Source organism: Callorhinchus milii, unplaced genomic scaffold (assembly GCF_018977255.1).
Source record: "Callorhinchus milii isolate IMCB2004 unplaced genomic scaffold, IMCB_Cmil_1.0 Scaffold3, whole genome shotgun sequence".
In the NCBI taxonomy this organism is placed as follows: Eukaryota; Metazoa; Chordata; class Chondrichthyes; order Chimaeriformes; family Callorhinchidae; genus Callorhinchus; species Callorhinchus milii.
In genome coordinates, this window is record NW_024704744.1 from 67568472 (window position 1) to 67583339 (window position 14868).

At 40.1% G+C, this 14868-nt stretch overlaps 1 protein-coding gene across 1 annotated transcript in view; it reads left to right on the forward strand.

Annotated features, from left to right (window-relative positions):
- The first annotated feature begins 1803 nt into the window (after nt 1-1803).
- Nucleotides 1804-14868, forward strand: part of grm1b (glutamate receptor, metabotropic 1b) — a 113265-nt gene continuing 100200 nt past the window's right edge. Inside the window, exon 1 of the mRNA XM_007894497.2 lies at nt 1804-2413. Within this exon, the coding sequence (XP_007892688.2) occupies nt 1804-2413 (610 nt within the window). The remainder of the gene's footprint in view (nt 2414-14868) is intronic.

The following is a 14868-nucleotide window of genomic DNA, read 5'->3' on the forward strand; positions in this document are numbered from 1 at the left end:
GTGGCGGGGGGGTGATGGTTGGGGTGGTGGGGGTGATAGTTGGGGGGGGGGGTGATGGTTGGGTGGTGGGGGTTGAGGTTTGGGGTGGTGGGGGGTGATGGTTGGGGTGGCGGGGGGGGGTGATGGTTGGGGTGGTGGGGGTGATGGTTGGGGTGGCGGGGGTTGATGGTTGGGGTGCGGGGGGTTGATGGTTGGGGTGGTGGGGGGGTGATGGTTGGGGTGGCGGGGGGTGATGTTTGGGGTGGTGGGGGGTGATGGTTGGGGTGGTGGGGGGTGATGGTTGGAGTGGTGGTGGGGGGTGATGGTTGGGTGGCGGGGGGGGGGTGATGGTTGGGGTGGTGGGGGTGATGGTTGGGGTGGTGGGGGGGTGATGGTTGGGGTGGTGATGGTTGGGGTGGCGGGGGGTGATGGTTGGGGTGGTGGGGGGTGATGGTTGGGTGGTGATGGTTGGGGTGGCGGGGGTGATGGTTGGTGGTGGGGGGTGATGGTTGGGGTGGTGATGGTTGGGGTGGCGGGGGGTGATGGTTGGGTGGCGGGGGGGGTGATGGTTGGGGTGGTGGGGGGGGTGATGGTTGGGGTGGTGGGGGGTGATGGTTGGAGTGGAGGTGGGGGGTGATGGTTGGGGCGGGGTGGGGGGGGGGGGGGGGTTGCAAAGCGTCACAGCGATTAACGGAGGCAATCTTAACAAGTTCACCCCTTGTCCCGGCGCCCTGGTGTTTTGCGCGTTGTGTTGGCAATGGGTTTGGGAACCCAGGATGCGCCATCGCTCCTCTCAGGTACCTGTAAATCTCCGGATGAAGCTGCAGCGCTGCTCTTTTCGGCAGCCGTTCCCTTGTCTCGCAATCTGCCGGGCGGTCGGGAGCATTTTCATTGCTGTGCACTACAGCAGTAACAAGTTGCTTGAGCTTTCCCAGCGATGTTTTTTTTTTTGGGGTGGGGGGGGGTGGGGGGGTGGGGGGGGGAACTGCTGGATATAATCTGCAGGAGGGTTAGAGAGGGGCTGTCGTTCACATTTGCTGTTTGTGTTCTTATCAGCGAGCGGACAGGTACAGAGATGTCATTCGGATTGCGAATGAAAGGACTTCTAAGAACTTGCTTTGACTTTGTGTAACTATGATAACAGTAGTAATAATCCTCGCATTCATATTAACAAAATATACCGTCAATTCACTTTGCAGTTTATTCTGTGAAGCGCTTTGAGATGTCTAGAAGACGTGATGAGGCGCTACATCAAATGCAAGGATTATTATGATTATTATTATTTGATATAACCCGTTTCATGTCAGGTGGAAGTCTCAAAGTGCTTCACAGAATGTACTGTAAAGTGTAAAGACTGTGGTTTTGTGTATGCATATGTATATACACACAAATATATACTGTGTATGTGTATATATATATCAAGGTCATCTTGATACAAAAATTCTAATTCTAGGTAAATGAACCAATCTACTTGTTTGTCTTCATTACTGAGATCTATATATAGTAATGTTATCTATATATAGTAATAATATCTATATATAGTAAATGAAGGCGAGTTTTAAGTGCCTGACGAGTTTCTGACGAGTTGTGTTATTCCAGCAGGTATAAAGACATGTTGCCCCAATTGGCTGACACTGCAGAAGGCTCTACCTTCCCTGGTTCATCTTGATTGTTAAAATGTCCATAACTAAGAGCACCATGAAAAACATCATCTGGAACTATTTGTGCATTACAATTGCTCCGATTTGGCTGCTATTCTTCCCGGTAATTCTGGCCCAGAGAAGTGCCCAAGACAGAGAGATAGCAAGGAGGGTGTTGGTGTCAATGGGCTCAGTTCAGCGATCTGTGGCTCGGATGGATGGAGATGTGATCATCGGGGCTCTCTTCTCAGTCCATCACCAGCCTCCTGCAGCGAAAGTCCCCGAAAGGAAATGTGGAGAAATCCGAGAGCAATACGGTATCCAAAGGGTGGAAGCCATGTTCCATACTCTGGACAAGATTAATGCCAACCCCAACATCTTGCCCAACATCACTCTAGGCTGTGAGATCAGAGACTCGTGTTGGCACTCTTCAGTTGCTCTGGAGCAAAGTATCGAATTTATCCGAGATTCTCTCATCTCAATGAGGAATGAGCGGGACGGACTCACTCAGTGCCTCGAAGGACCCACTGATGGTACGTCCACCAAGGCCAAAATACCCATAGCGGGAGTTATTGGACCAGGCTCCAGTTCTGTGGCTATTCAGGTACAGAATCTTCTGCAGCTCTTCAACATCCCTCAGATTGCCTACTCGGCCACCAGCATTGATCTAAGTGACAAGACTTTGTTTCAATACTTTCTAAGGGTCGTTCCTTCTGATAGCCTTCAGGCCAGGGCCATGCTGGATATCGTACTGAGATACAACTGGACGTATGTGTCTGCTGTCCACACTGAAGGTAAATCAAATCCACATTGCTGTCAAAATCTGTTCGTTTCAGCTGTGAGCTGAAATTGCAGGGCTTTGCTGATGAATCATAAAATAAGCGTAATTCAGCAATGACCAGGGGGAAATTCCATCTAATTTATTTGATGTAGAATTTCAGAATGTCCAGAAATTGGCATGTCTTTAAATACAGTCTATAACTTTGAAATCTGTTTCCTGCAAGATTTTTAAGAACTACTCAAAAAATAGCTTTGAGGTTAAGACTAACAACTCAACAATTTGCCAAATTCTGGAATGCCACATTAATAAAGTAAATCTAGACCTAAGTGGAATTTCTCCCCAGTTACATGAGTGGTGAATGGAGGGAGAAATGTTTGCCATAAAAAGTAATTTCCATTATAATCCAGTTATCCCATGTTAAAAGATCAATCACCAACCGATTCGGGACAATTTCCAAATGAAGGCCACACCCTGATGATGATCTGACCTACGAATGCAAGCCATAGGGAGGTATCGGAGGCTTGGATTTCCCATGGGGTTAGGTCTAAAACAAAACAATATTCCTTGCATTTTATATATTTGCAAGATCATTGTCTTCAATTTGAAGATTCTGTAGAATTTTGAAAAAAAATCTTAATTTGAATCTTAATTTGGAAGCTAGTTTTCTGTAGTTTTTAAAAGGCATTGCAGAAAACTGTTTTCGGATTTAGGAATTAGCAATTTTTCCCAAATCTTGCACAATAATAAATTTTAAAACAATGGTAAAGACTAAGAGTCGAAGACTAATGGTAAAGACTAAGACTATTTAGTCAGCACCAGGATAGACGATATTTGTGTAACTGATTTTGTGGCACATTTTAGATGAAATAATGTTATTAAACTCCATTGTGATTACAGAGAATTACATAGAATATACAGCACAGAAACGGGCCATTCGGCCCAACTGGTCTATGTCTGCATTTATGCTCCACATAAGTTTCCTTCGGCTCTTCCTCAACTAAGCCTATCAGCATAACCTGCTATTCCTTTCTCCCTCATATACTTATTTAGCTTCCCCTTAAATACATCGATGCTATTCAACTCAACTACTCCTTGTGTAGCAAGTTCCAGATTCCCACCACTCTCTGGGTAAAGACGTTTCTTCTGACTTCACTATTTGAGTTATTGGTGACTATTTTATATTTATGGTCCTGGTTTTGGTCTGCCCCACAAGTGGAAACATCTTCTCTATGTCTACCCTATCAAAACCTTTCATAATTTTAAAGACCTCTATTAGGTCATATGATACAAAGCAATGTTCTCGTGAATAGTATAGTATTAAAGTACATTTGATGGCTTGATAGCAGCATTGCCAACTACTTCCTCTGTCTTTACAGCGAACATCAGAAAAAGAGGGTCTCTTACCAACTAAAATTACACATAAATAATAAGAAATATTACACACATAGTCAGCCATATGAAGAGCTTTCAGACAGCCTCCCAACATGAAAAATGATAGATATATATGTAATCTGGTGTTCTTTTTAAATACATTTAATTATATATGTTTTACTGAAATTACAAAATAAACACTCCACTTTACAATAAATTCTGCGAAATGGTTTGAGATGACCTCCTGATGTGAAAGGCACTATATCAAATGCAAGGATTATTATTGTTATATATTGAAGCATTCATTAATATTAAAGTGCGTTCCAATATCTCAATAGTCTGAGTTTACTTATTTCTGAGCAGTCTCGTGTCTTTACTCGTTTGTACATCAGCCACATTGCTGAATGTGTGACTTGCGTAGGGTAGGGATAATCCACAATTATGTCCCTGTACTGTTCTGCATAAAAATACCAATTAAACAGAATTTGCTTAACAAATATAAATCTCGTAAAATATTGCTTCTATAACTAGCAAATGTGATGCGAATGAAAATAAAGTGCTGCATATCACAATATGACAGAGACCGTTGTACTGTGACAGAGACCCATATATTAGTGTGAAAGAGGCCCACTTTATACCTGCGCTTCCCATGACATGAAATAATTTTAATCTCATTTACATTGAATACATTTTATGTACCACTGTTCCTAATATTATGTTGTATTTGCAACGAGTTAATATCCAAATTTAAATTTTAATCCTTAGATTGCTGACAGATCTTTATACACTTGTGTGTCTGTGCAACTCGCTGGAACTGTACATTTTCACTGAGCTACTGAAAAAGCATTAATTTTGCAATAACAAAGATATTCAAATATCAGTAAAACATTATTTGTGTGATCCTTATTCTTCTGCATTAAATGTTTTCCCAATAAATCAAAAGTAATAATAATTATAATTATTGCATTTCAAGCAATTACAACGCAGTACAATGTATATTTTTATAGCACTTATCATGTTGCGAGGACTTCTCAAAACGCTTGACAATGCTGAATGGGAAACTGAGTTGGGGGTAGGAAGGGGAAAGATGAATGAAAGCGCAGTCAAAGAATTATGCTTTGAGATAATGTGTTTTGAATGAAGTGAGGGAGGGAACGAGTTGGATGGATTCTGGAATTGTCTTCCAGAGAGCCAAGGCAGAATGGCTGAAAGTCTGACATCCATTGGTGGAGCAGGTAGGGCAGAGGACATGAAGCAGGCTTGATATCTATTTGATAAGTCGAAGTATAACTAAAAATAAAACAATTTAAAAAAACCTTACACAGATATACCCTTTGGTTTCTTTTTCCTCCTATTCACATATTTTCTCTATTCCTTTATCTTTTTCCTCTTTATATTCAACATTTCTATCTACTCTTTTTATCAAATCTAACCTTTTCCCCAATCTATTTCTGCCATTTAAAATTTTATATAGCTTGTTTTCTTCCATCCAACCATCCATTTTGCAATATGGGAACAACTCTTTAAAGGTTAATTTGCAGCCAACAAGAAGGTAAAAGACTGGCAATTATCAGGTCATATCATAGGTACAAGGTTGTGAAGCTCTGGGATGATTTTCAATTGCAATGTCCTGTTTAGGTGTGACAATCTATACAGAGTTATTGTTGTGATGTGTAAATGTGTCGTAAGTGCTTAAGGGATTTTAGTTATTTTTAAGTGCATTCAACCAAGTGAATGCTATAAGCTGACTTAAAATGTCACAAGAAAGTTTCTGTGAAACCAGAGGTATTTTTGTAGTACTTACAAGAATCCTTGTTATTTTTCAGCTATTTGTGGAGGGTTTTGAATCCAGTGTAAAGCACCATGCTGTTTGTGTTTCAACGTGTCATATTTGAGAATCAAGTGCAATGGTCAGGACATTAGGAACTCTAGCTCAGTTGTTAGAGCACTCGCCTCACAAACAAGAGACCTGGGTTTGATCCCCAGCAAGCTGATACGATGGGCAAGTTTCCTTACACCACACACCTCTGTTACCTAGCAGTAAGTAGGAACCCGGTTATTAGTCGATTGGCAGATCGCTTTTCCGGGGCTTTTCCTGAAAAAAAATTGGTTACTCAATCCACGACTGTTTGTCGGACACTGCTGTATGCAATTAGCTGCTGTGTTTCGCCCACAAAATATAGACAATTCACTTTACAGAATATTCTGTGAAGCGTTTTGACACGTCTCGAAGACGTGATAAGGCGCTAAATCAAATGCAAGGATTATGATACTGTTATAGGTTCAAAGGGTTTGAAACAGGAATGTTGAGCAGGATGTGAAAAATGTATATGTTGAGTAGCTAGCCAAGACATCCATTTGAAAGAGGGATGTTATAGATCAAAGTTGTATGTAGACTGCTGCAATGTCCGAGTGGTCGATATTGAATATCTTAGAATTAAACTTCTATCAATCTCCGAGTGTTTGATGCTTGAAACTCCGCTTTGCCAAAGACAAATTGTAGTTACAAATCCATTAATTCAATTTTAGCATGAAATACCATTCATATTTAATTTAGTTGGTGAAGAAGAATTTACATCTGTTTTATTATTATTGCTGTGATAAATTAAAACATTTAACATGTTGTAGTCTTTTGACAATAGTAAATGGTTTAACTCACGTTTCATCCACAAAATACTTAATATTTGTATTTCGCCCATAAAATACATAGTCAATCCACTTCACAGTATATCCTGTGAAGTGTTTTGTATATCATCCTCGTCCTCACTTTCAAGGCCATCCATGGCCTTGCCCCCTCCTACTTCTCTGACCTGCTGACTCCCTACCAACCTGCCCGCTCCCTCCATTCAGCGGGCTCTGGCCTGCTCCATGTCTCCCGTCTGACCCACCCTACCATCAGTGGCGAGCTTTCAGCTTCTCTGCCCCCACACACTGGAACTCCATCCCACAGTCCCTTCACCTTGCTTCCTGCCTTGCCTCCTTCAATGCCCGTCTCAAGAGCCTCCTCTTCGATCATGCCTTCAGTCGCCCTCCCACCTCTCTGTCTTCCCCTCACCCCTACTCCACCCCTCCCCCATGCTCGGGTCCTGACCCCTGACTGTCCAGCGCTTTGGGACGTCCTCCCGACGTGAAAGGCGCTCTGTAAATGTAATTTTATTTTGAGACGTCTCGACGACATGATGAGGTGCTCTATTAAATTCAAGGATTATTATTATTCATCCAAATTTATCTTGTGATTTAGTACAGGTGTCCACATGTGCACAACACAGAAGCACTCTCATATGTTGGCTGATTTTGAAGCAGTTTTAAATTTAAATAGACAATTAAAAATGGGGAAAACAACCCAAAAATTGTAAAGAAAACATCTTTCTTTCAGTTATGATTTTACCATTAATTCTTGCTAAGATATTGAAGTAATATTACAAAAGTCCACTTTTTAATAATAAGTTAGGCTCACTATTTAATTGTCAACCTGGTGTCTGACAGAAAACCCATCACCATGCTTTAAGAGTATTGAAACTAAACTACTGAGAGCTAACTATAACCTTGGAAATTTCTATTCATCTACAATGGAGTATGCACCTTCTCTTTGGAGAGACACACCCTCATGCTCACCATATATTACTGGGATAAATATTTGTGGCTTTAAACCACAAACCGCAAAACTATGAACATACAATATGTTCTTCTATGCATTAGATACATAATAATAATAATTCTTGCATTTGATATAGTGCCTTATCACGTCTTCAAGCCGTCTCAAAGCGCTTCACAGAATATACTGTAAAGTGAATTGACTGTATATTTGTGGGCAAATTGCGACAGCTAATTGCGCACAGCAGTGTCCCACAAACAGTCGTGGATTGAGTGAAAAAGTAATTTTATTTATTTTGAAGGAATTATTACCCCAGAAAAGCGATCCGCCAATCGACTAACAACCGGGCCCACTTACTACTAGGTAAACAGAGGCATGTGGAGTAAGGAAAGTTGCCCAACATTTCGCTTTGGAATCGAACCCATGTCCTCTCGCTTGCGAGGCAAGTGTTCTAACCACAGAGCTACAGGACTCCAAGTGTTCAATATGCATTATCACAACAGAAGCCAAATATTGAAAAGACTGTGTAATGATTTTTTTTTACCGTGGACCAAAGTTTTAATTATACAAACAGTGATCAAAATATAATGTATCTGAACAGATTTGATACAGAATCACAAAATCATATAGAAATGTACAGTTCAAAAGGAGGCTGTTCAGCCCATGGAGTCAGCGCCAGGTCTCAGAGCAAGGTGTTCATTTAGTCCCCCTGCCTTGACTTATTTCATACCCCCTCAAGTCTCTATCTTTCATATCTTTCATATATAGTCTAAATTTTAAATAATAATATTTTATATAACAATTAACACATTCAATCTGCTACAAGACATTACATTTTTCTCCCTTGTAATTTCTAAATTGTAACTCATCATGGTATGTTTCAGCTGTGAGAAAAATCATGGTATATTTTCAGACACAGAGAAAAATCCCGTGTGTGGTGGCAGGGATATGTGGAACTCTCAGTCTGGTTTGGATACTCTTTAGCGTGGCGATGGAAATCGCTGAGTTCCAAGTAGCTGATCAAAATAAAATTCAGCAGTCAGCTTTCTTCATTCTCAAAATTGACCTAATTGTGAAATATTCTTTGCACTTACTCATTTGTGTTAGTTTTTTGTCATTTTATCATACAGATTGTTCTGTAGTGAACTAAGAATGTGATAATAATAAATGTTGAAGTGGGGAAGTATCACAAAATAACAGGTGTAAACGTGACAAATGTTGCAGTATCTATTATAAAATAGTGAGAAATTTCACAAGCTTCTTTGGCAGACTGTGATAATATTGCTCTAATTTACAAATTAAAACATACACATAGTCGCACCACTTTACAGTACTGTATGTCACAAGATCACAAGATTGGTTTGGATGAAGAAGGTGTTTCATCCTTTCAGATCACCCACCCTACCGTTCCCCGTCACATCATCGAGCTGCTTTTTAAATCAGCCCAGTGTCCTTCCTGTGAAGCGCTTTGAGATGTCTCGATGAGGTGAAAGAGTGCTATATCAAATGGACTGATTATTATTAAGATTGGAAGTCTCAGTGTTGCCAGTAAGTGTAGATGGGTGCTCAGGAAGAGCGTAGTCGGGTATTCGGAAAGAACACAGAAGGTGGAAGAAATAAAGATGACAGAACGCAATGCAGCATTTACAGCTTGTCTGCAATACCATCCAGCTGTTTGTGTTGCAGGCAATGTCCACTAGGTATCTGAGAATACATCAATTTACACTACATATTAACTATATTAAATTGGATTAAAATCCATGCATTTGTTAAATAAATAGTCTGCATAAAGCAGGATTTCATGTTTGTCCTCAGTTTCTTCATAATATTGTATTATACACTCTATTGCACTGCCAAATCTGCATCATTTTGAATTGTTTATTGACATGTGTAGAATCCACCGGAAAAATTATTATTGTCATTTCTAACAGATAAATTGGTTGACAACGTGCCATAAAGCTAGATTATGAATCTCATTTCTCTCCTCTGTCTGTGCTGCCGACAGATGTGGGTAGAAATTTTATCTGGCTCTAGATTCACTATACTTAACGTAGCATTTCAGAGTGCACCGAATTGAGCAAATTGTTCAATTCAGTTTTAATATAAGTTCTTAAAAGAACTTGCAGAAAACCAGCTTCGAAATTAAAGAATTATTTAAGAATTTGACAAATTCTGGATGCTCTAAATTGTTAGGTTAATAGAGCAAATCTAAAACTGGGTTAAATTTCTGACCAAAGGCACGGTCAAAAAGGTCTTGTGATGGACTTGTGAAGAGATGAGGGAAGGGGCGAGGGAGAGGGACGCCAGCATGGATTAAAAATGGCCCTGAAATACATAACCGGTATTATTTGGGGGATTGCTGGCAGACAATATTCCCCCCCCACATTATAATTTAGCACTGTGGCAGCCATTCCAGACCTTGTAACTTAATAAAATAATGATCTATCGGCACTAATATTCTGAAACTGCTTGTATTTTGCCATCACACTTTAGCAGGAAAACAAGTAAGCATTGACCTAAAATTCAGAACTGTTTCCCCCCATCCCAGTAAACAAGCATTTTACTTTTTACAGTTTCAGTGCTGATCTCAAAGCTGTGAAACTCTCCTCCTCTTTCACACCCCCCCCCCTCCCCCCCCCGTGATGAAATTAACAGTGTTCACCGAAATAAGTAGTTCCAGTAAAATTTGCTACTCAAATGTAAATTGGATTTTTGAGATATTCAAGTGGAATTTTGGATTATTATGATAATAAGCCCTTCAAAAATAAATAATAAAATAATAATGATGTGATCGCTCAATCCACAACTATTTGTGGGACACTGCTGCTGCATTCTACCCACAAAATATACAGTGAATTCACTTTACAGTATATTCTGTGAAGCTCTTTGAGACGTCTCGAAGATGTGATAAGGGGCTGTATCAAATGCAAAGATTAATATTATTATTATACTATGAGAAATTCCTTTTCACTTTCCAAATGGTGACATGGGATCTTTTACATTCACCTGAATCATTTCTCCTCCATACATACTCAGAAGGATAGAGTAAGGAATCCTAAAATGAATTGAGGACCTCAGGCACTACATCCCTAAATTCTGGGACTCTCTGCCTTAATCCTGCTGATCTTTGCGTAGCTTTAAATCCTACCTATCTCTTCTCCCTTGCTCAGAGTCCAATCCCATCACAGTGCATCACTCCGAGACATTATCCTGCATGAAGGGAGGTATATAATTGCAAGTTATATATTTTGACCGTTTAAATATGGAGAAAATGATAAATATAAATCCTTAAATACCTTAAATGAGAATGTGTAAAAGTAATTCCTGATTAGTGCTTTAGAACAATTCTTGGACAAGGATATGTTTCTCTTCCTAGGGTAATGAATATTCAGGAGTGATTTCCAATGAAAGTAATTTTGTCTATGTCGATTTCTTTCTTGGGAATTTATCTGCTTTGGGACAGTGTTAACAGGGCACAGATCTGGGCTGATATGAGCAAATGCTCCAATATCTTTCTGTATCTGATAATAATCCTTGCAATAATCCTTGCATTTGATGTAGTGCTTTTCACGTCTTCTAGACGTCCCAAAGCGCTTCACAGAATAAACTGTAAAGTGAATTGACTGTATATTTGTGAGTGAACGCGGCCACCAATTGTGCACAGCAGTGTCCCACAAATGGTCATGGATTGATTGAAAATGACCAATTTATTATTTTTTGTTTTTTTGGAGGGATTATTATTAGGCTCTGTGTGGAGTAAGGAAACTTGCCCAAGGTTTCGCCCTGCCTGGAATTGAACTCAGGTCTCTCACTTACAAAGCGAGTGCTCTAACCACTGAGCTACAGGACTCCTTCTCCCCTCTAGTGAGAGGGGAGAAGGATCAATAGTTAGGAATTTTACTTGATTACTTTTAGAGATCTAGAGCAATAGAGAATTTCCTTCAGAAGTTGGAGTGGATGGATGGAGTCCATGGCAGGCCGGGTAGGTTGTGTTTTATCTGTGGATGGAGTGTGTTTGATGGTTAAATAGTCCTTCTTGTGTGCTTTATTATGTTCCTAAAGGTACTCATCCACAGGTGAGCAAATTGTGAAGGGTTTGCAGTCCACATACGTTCTTGATGTTGAAGGTGCTTTTGGATCTTCTGGTTGAAATGAATCAGAAAGCACTGAGCCAAAATCTCCCAATCTGCTAAGCACTGCAGATATTGGCAAGGATGGCATTGGCAACATTTGCAGCAAATCACTACAGTATTATTTGTTGGAATTGTATCAAGGGGCATTTTTATTTTGCTTGTAAGTGCTCATATAAGCAGGGTACAAAATGTTTTTTAGGAAAAGTGTTGTTCCAGCTATAAATACAATGTGCTGCAGCTTACACACAATAGATCATTCTGTTAAATGTACAATTCATAGAATCATAGAATTATACAGCACAGAAGGAGGCCATTTAGTCCATCGTGTCTCTGATGGTTATTTGTAAAGAGCTATCTAAATCAATCCCACTTCCCCATTCTCTCCCCATAGCCCTGCAAACTTGTCTTCCCCAAATAATTAGCTACTTCCCTCTTAAAAGTTTTTATCGAATTGGCTTCCATCATCCTTTCAGGCAATGCATTCCAGATCCGAACAACTCGCTGTATAGAAAAACTTCTCCTCACCTCCCCTCTGTTTATTTTAACAACTATTTTAAATTGGTGTCCTCGGGTTACCCACCCACCCGTCAGTGGAAATAGTTTTCCACTAAATTCCATTTGCTATTAAATATAGAGTCAATTCACTTTACAGTACATTCTGTGACGCATTTTGAGACGTCTCGAAGATATAATGAAGCATTATATCAAATGCAATCATTACTTATGTTGTATAAATGTTTTCACATGCAATGAAAGCAGTCTGTATCTAAAATGTTGTTTTCATCAGTAATGATTACAGACTATTTTAAAGATATTTTGAAGATTTATTTTAATAAATATAGAATGCAGTGGAAATTCACTAACAAGTACAGTCAATAGACGAGTTTATTTTGGCTTATTTACTGAGGTGCTCTTATTAGTGTGTTGAGGTTTTGGTCACCATCAGTTTCAAAAAAGAGGATCGGAGGTGAGATTCTGCAGTACATTATTCTTTCAGAAATATCACTGACTAGACCTGCTGCAGCTCTGCAAAGCTGTTGTTATTGCCTTGAAAGCAGAGAGAGATTTTGGATTTGAATTTAAGAGCATGTAGAGAGCAAAGCATTAGTGTTAGCTTGGACACTTAATTATTATTAAAAATAATCCAATCTGCTGAAGAAGGATATGGCTGAGAGTAACACTGGGGATGAATATTGAATTGTGTTCCAGAAATGAAAGTGCTGAAGAAAAAAAGGAGAAATGAGGTTGATAGATGGGCATGATTGGTTAGTTGCTGTCAAGTTCCAGAATAATAATGTTGCAAGGTTATACATGAAGCACAGTGGTGGTGGTGGTGCTGTGTGTGTGTGGTGGGGGCGCGGGGAGGGAAGGCAGAAGAAGGGTGGTAATTACTAAAGGTAACTTGGATCTTGTAATTGTGCATTTGATTAGAGATAGGCAACTCAGCAGTAAATATTTCATTACGTACAGATGCATACAAAATTATTACCTGTAAGAAATATGGTCTTGCATCTAGTTCCCCGACTCCAGTGGCTTCCCATCACACAAAGGATACAGTTCAAGATCCTGGTCCTCACCTTCAAAGCCCTCCATGTCCTTGTTCCCTCCTACCTCTGTGATCTCCTAACCCCCTGCCATCCTGCTCGCTCCCTCCTCTCAGCAGGCTCCAGCCTACGTCACGTCCCCGCCTCGCTCGCTCCACTATTGGTGGGTGGGAGTTCTGCCACTCTGCCTCCACCCTCTGGAATTCCAGCCCGCAGTCCCTCCACCTCGCCCCCTCCCTTGCCTCCTTCGAGACCCTTCTCTTTGACCGTGCCTTCGATCACCCTGGTTCGCCCCCTACCCTCCTTGATCCTGACCCCCAGCTCAGGTCCAAAATTCTGACTATCCAGCGGCTTGGGATATCCTCCCAATGTGAAAGCCGCTATACAAATGTAATTTTGCTGCTGTTGTTGTTTACACAAAGAATTGTGATAGGGAAGGTTTTCAAGGATGAAAGACATTGTTCCCTCTGAGAATAAACAACAAACATATTTCATGAGTGACCACCTCAAAGAGTGCTTCCTAATGGGGAGACAGTAATAAGCAGTTAAACAGGGACATGCATGTGGATTAAGAGCACAAGACAGCGTAGAAGGAATAAAGACCATATATCCGCAATCCCTTTCTCTACACTCAATATCCAAGCCTCTTGCCCCCCACTCAGCCACTTTGGCCCTGTTGTCTGGAGTTGTCTTCCAAACTCCCTCTGCTTAGTTCCCGCCCTCTCTGCTTTCAAACCCATCTAAAACTCCATTTCCTTGCCTGTGCCATTGACAACATCCCCTCTCTCACTCCATGGATGGTGCTGCATAAGTGAAAATTGCTGTTATTCAACACTTTCATGCAAATATAATACAAATTCCTCTTCAATTCTCAACTGTTTAATTACTGTGAGGAAAACCTATAATGCTGTATTTGAAAGCCTTATAAAGAGTCTGCATTATAAAGAGCGTATCTTTTGTAATTTATTTATTGGTTACTAACTTAGGTCTGTGAAGGTATCACATCAAAGTAAGGTTACTTTAATGTACCCCTATAAATTAGAAGGAATAGTAACAACTTCTTTGAATTACAATGAATTTTCCTGTCCCCTCTCCCTGTGCACTGATCACTTCTGACAGTTTTCAGCTTATGCATTGTGACACTGGAAAAAAGACAACCATAATAGCAATAAAATTACTGCAACATAAATATAGCTTCAAACCTGCCCTTTCCTCCCTCAGACAATATTGGAGTTAGAGTCTTGTACAGAAACCATTGAATTTCATAGAACAGATGTTCATCTTCATCTGCAACTCTTCTGAATTACTCCAGTACTTTTCCCAAAGCAGATATATCCCATACTGGAGCATTACACCTAACTGAAATAAATCCAAATACAATTTAAATAGATACTGTGTACTGCAAATTATTCAAAAAAAATCATCTTCCTTGCCTTTTTTTAAAATCTTTATTTCCATCCTATTCTGGTGCTTTTTCTAACCTCTTATACATTTTAAACCTATTATTAAATCTATTAAAATAGAGCAAATCCCTATTTTAAAATTAGAATTATATTGGTTGAAAAGTGCCTTTACATAGCTTAAAAATTGGCTGAACAGTGCTTTACAAGCCCAAATTACAGCAGTTGTAAAGCTGAAAGACTAAAGACTGACAGAGACAGCTTGTAGATGCAATCAGTTCAGGTCTCCTTGCAAAAATTGCACCAATCAAGAAAGCACGAATGAAGAAAGTCAACAGCAGGTCCCTGAGAGACTGTGGTCAAGACATTAAGGTTTGATTGGATGAGCGTATTGGCAGATTGCTCAGTGCTTCTAGACCAGCTGA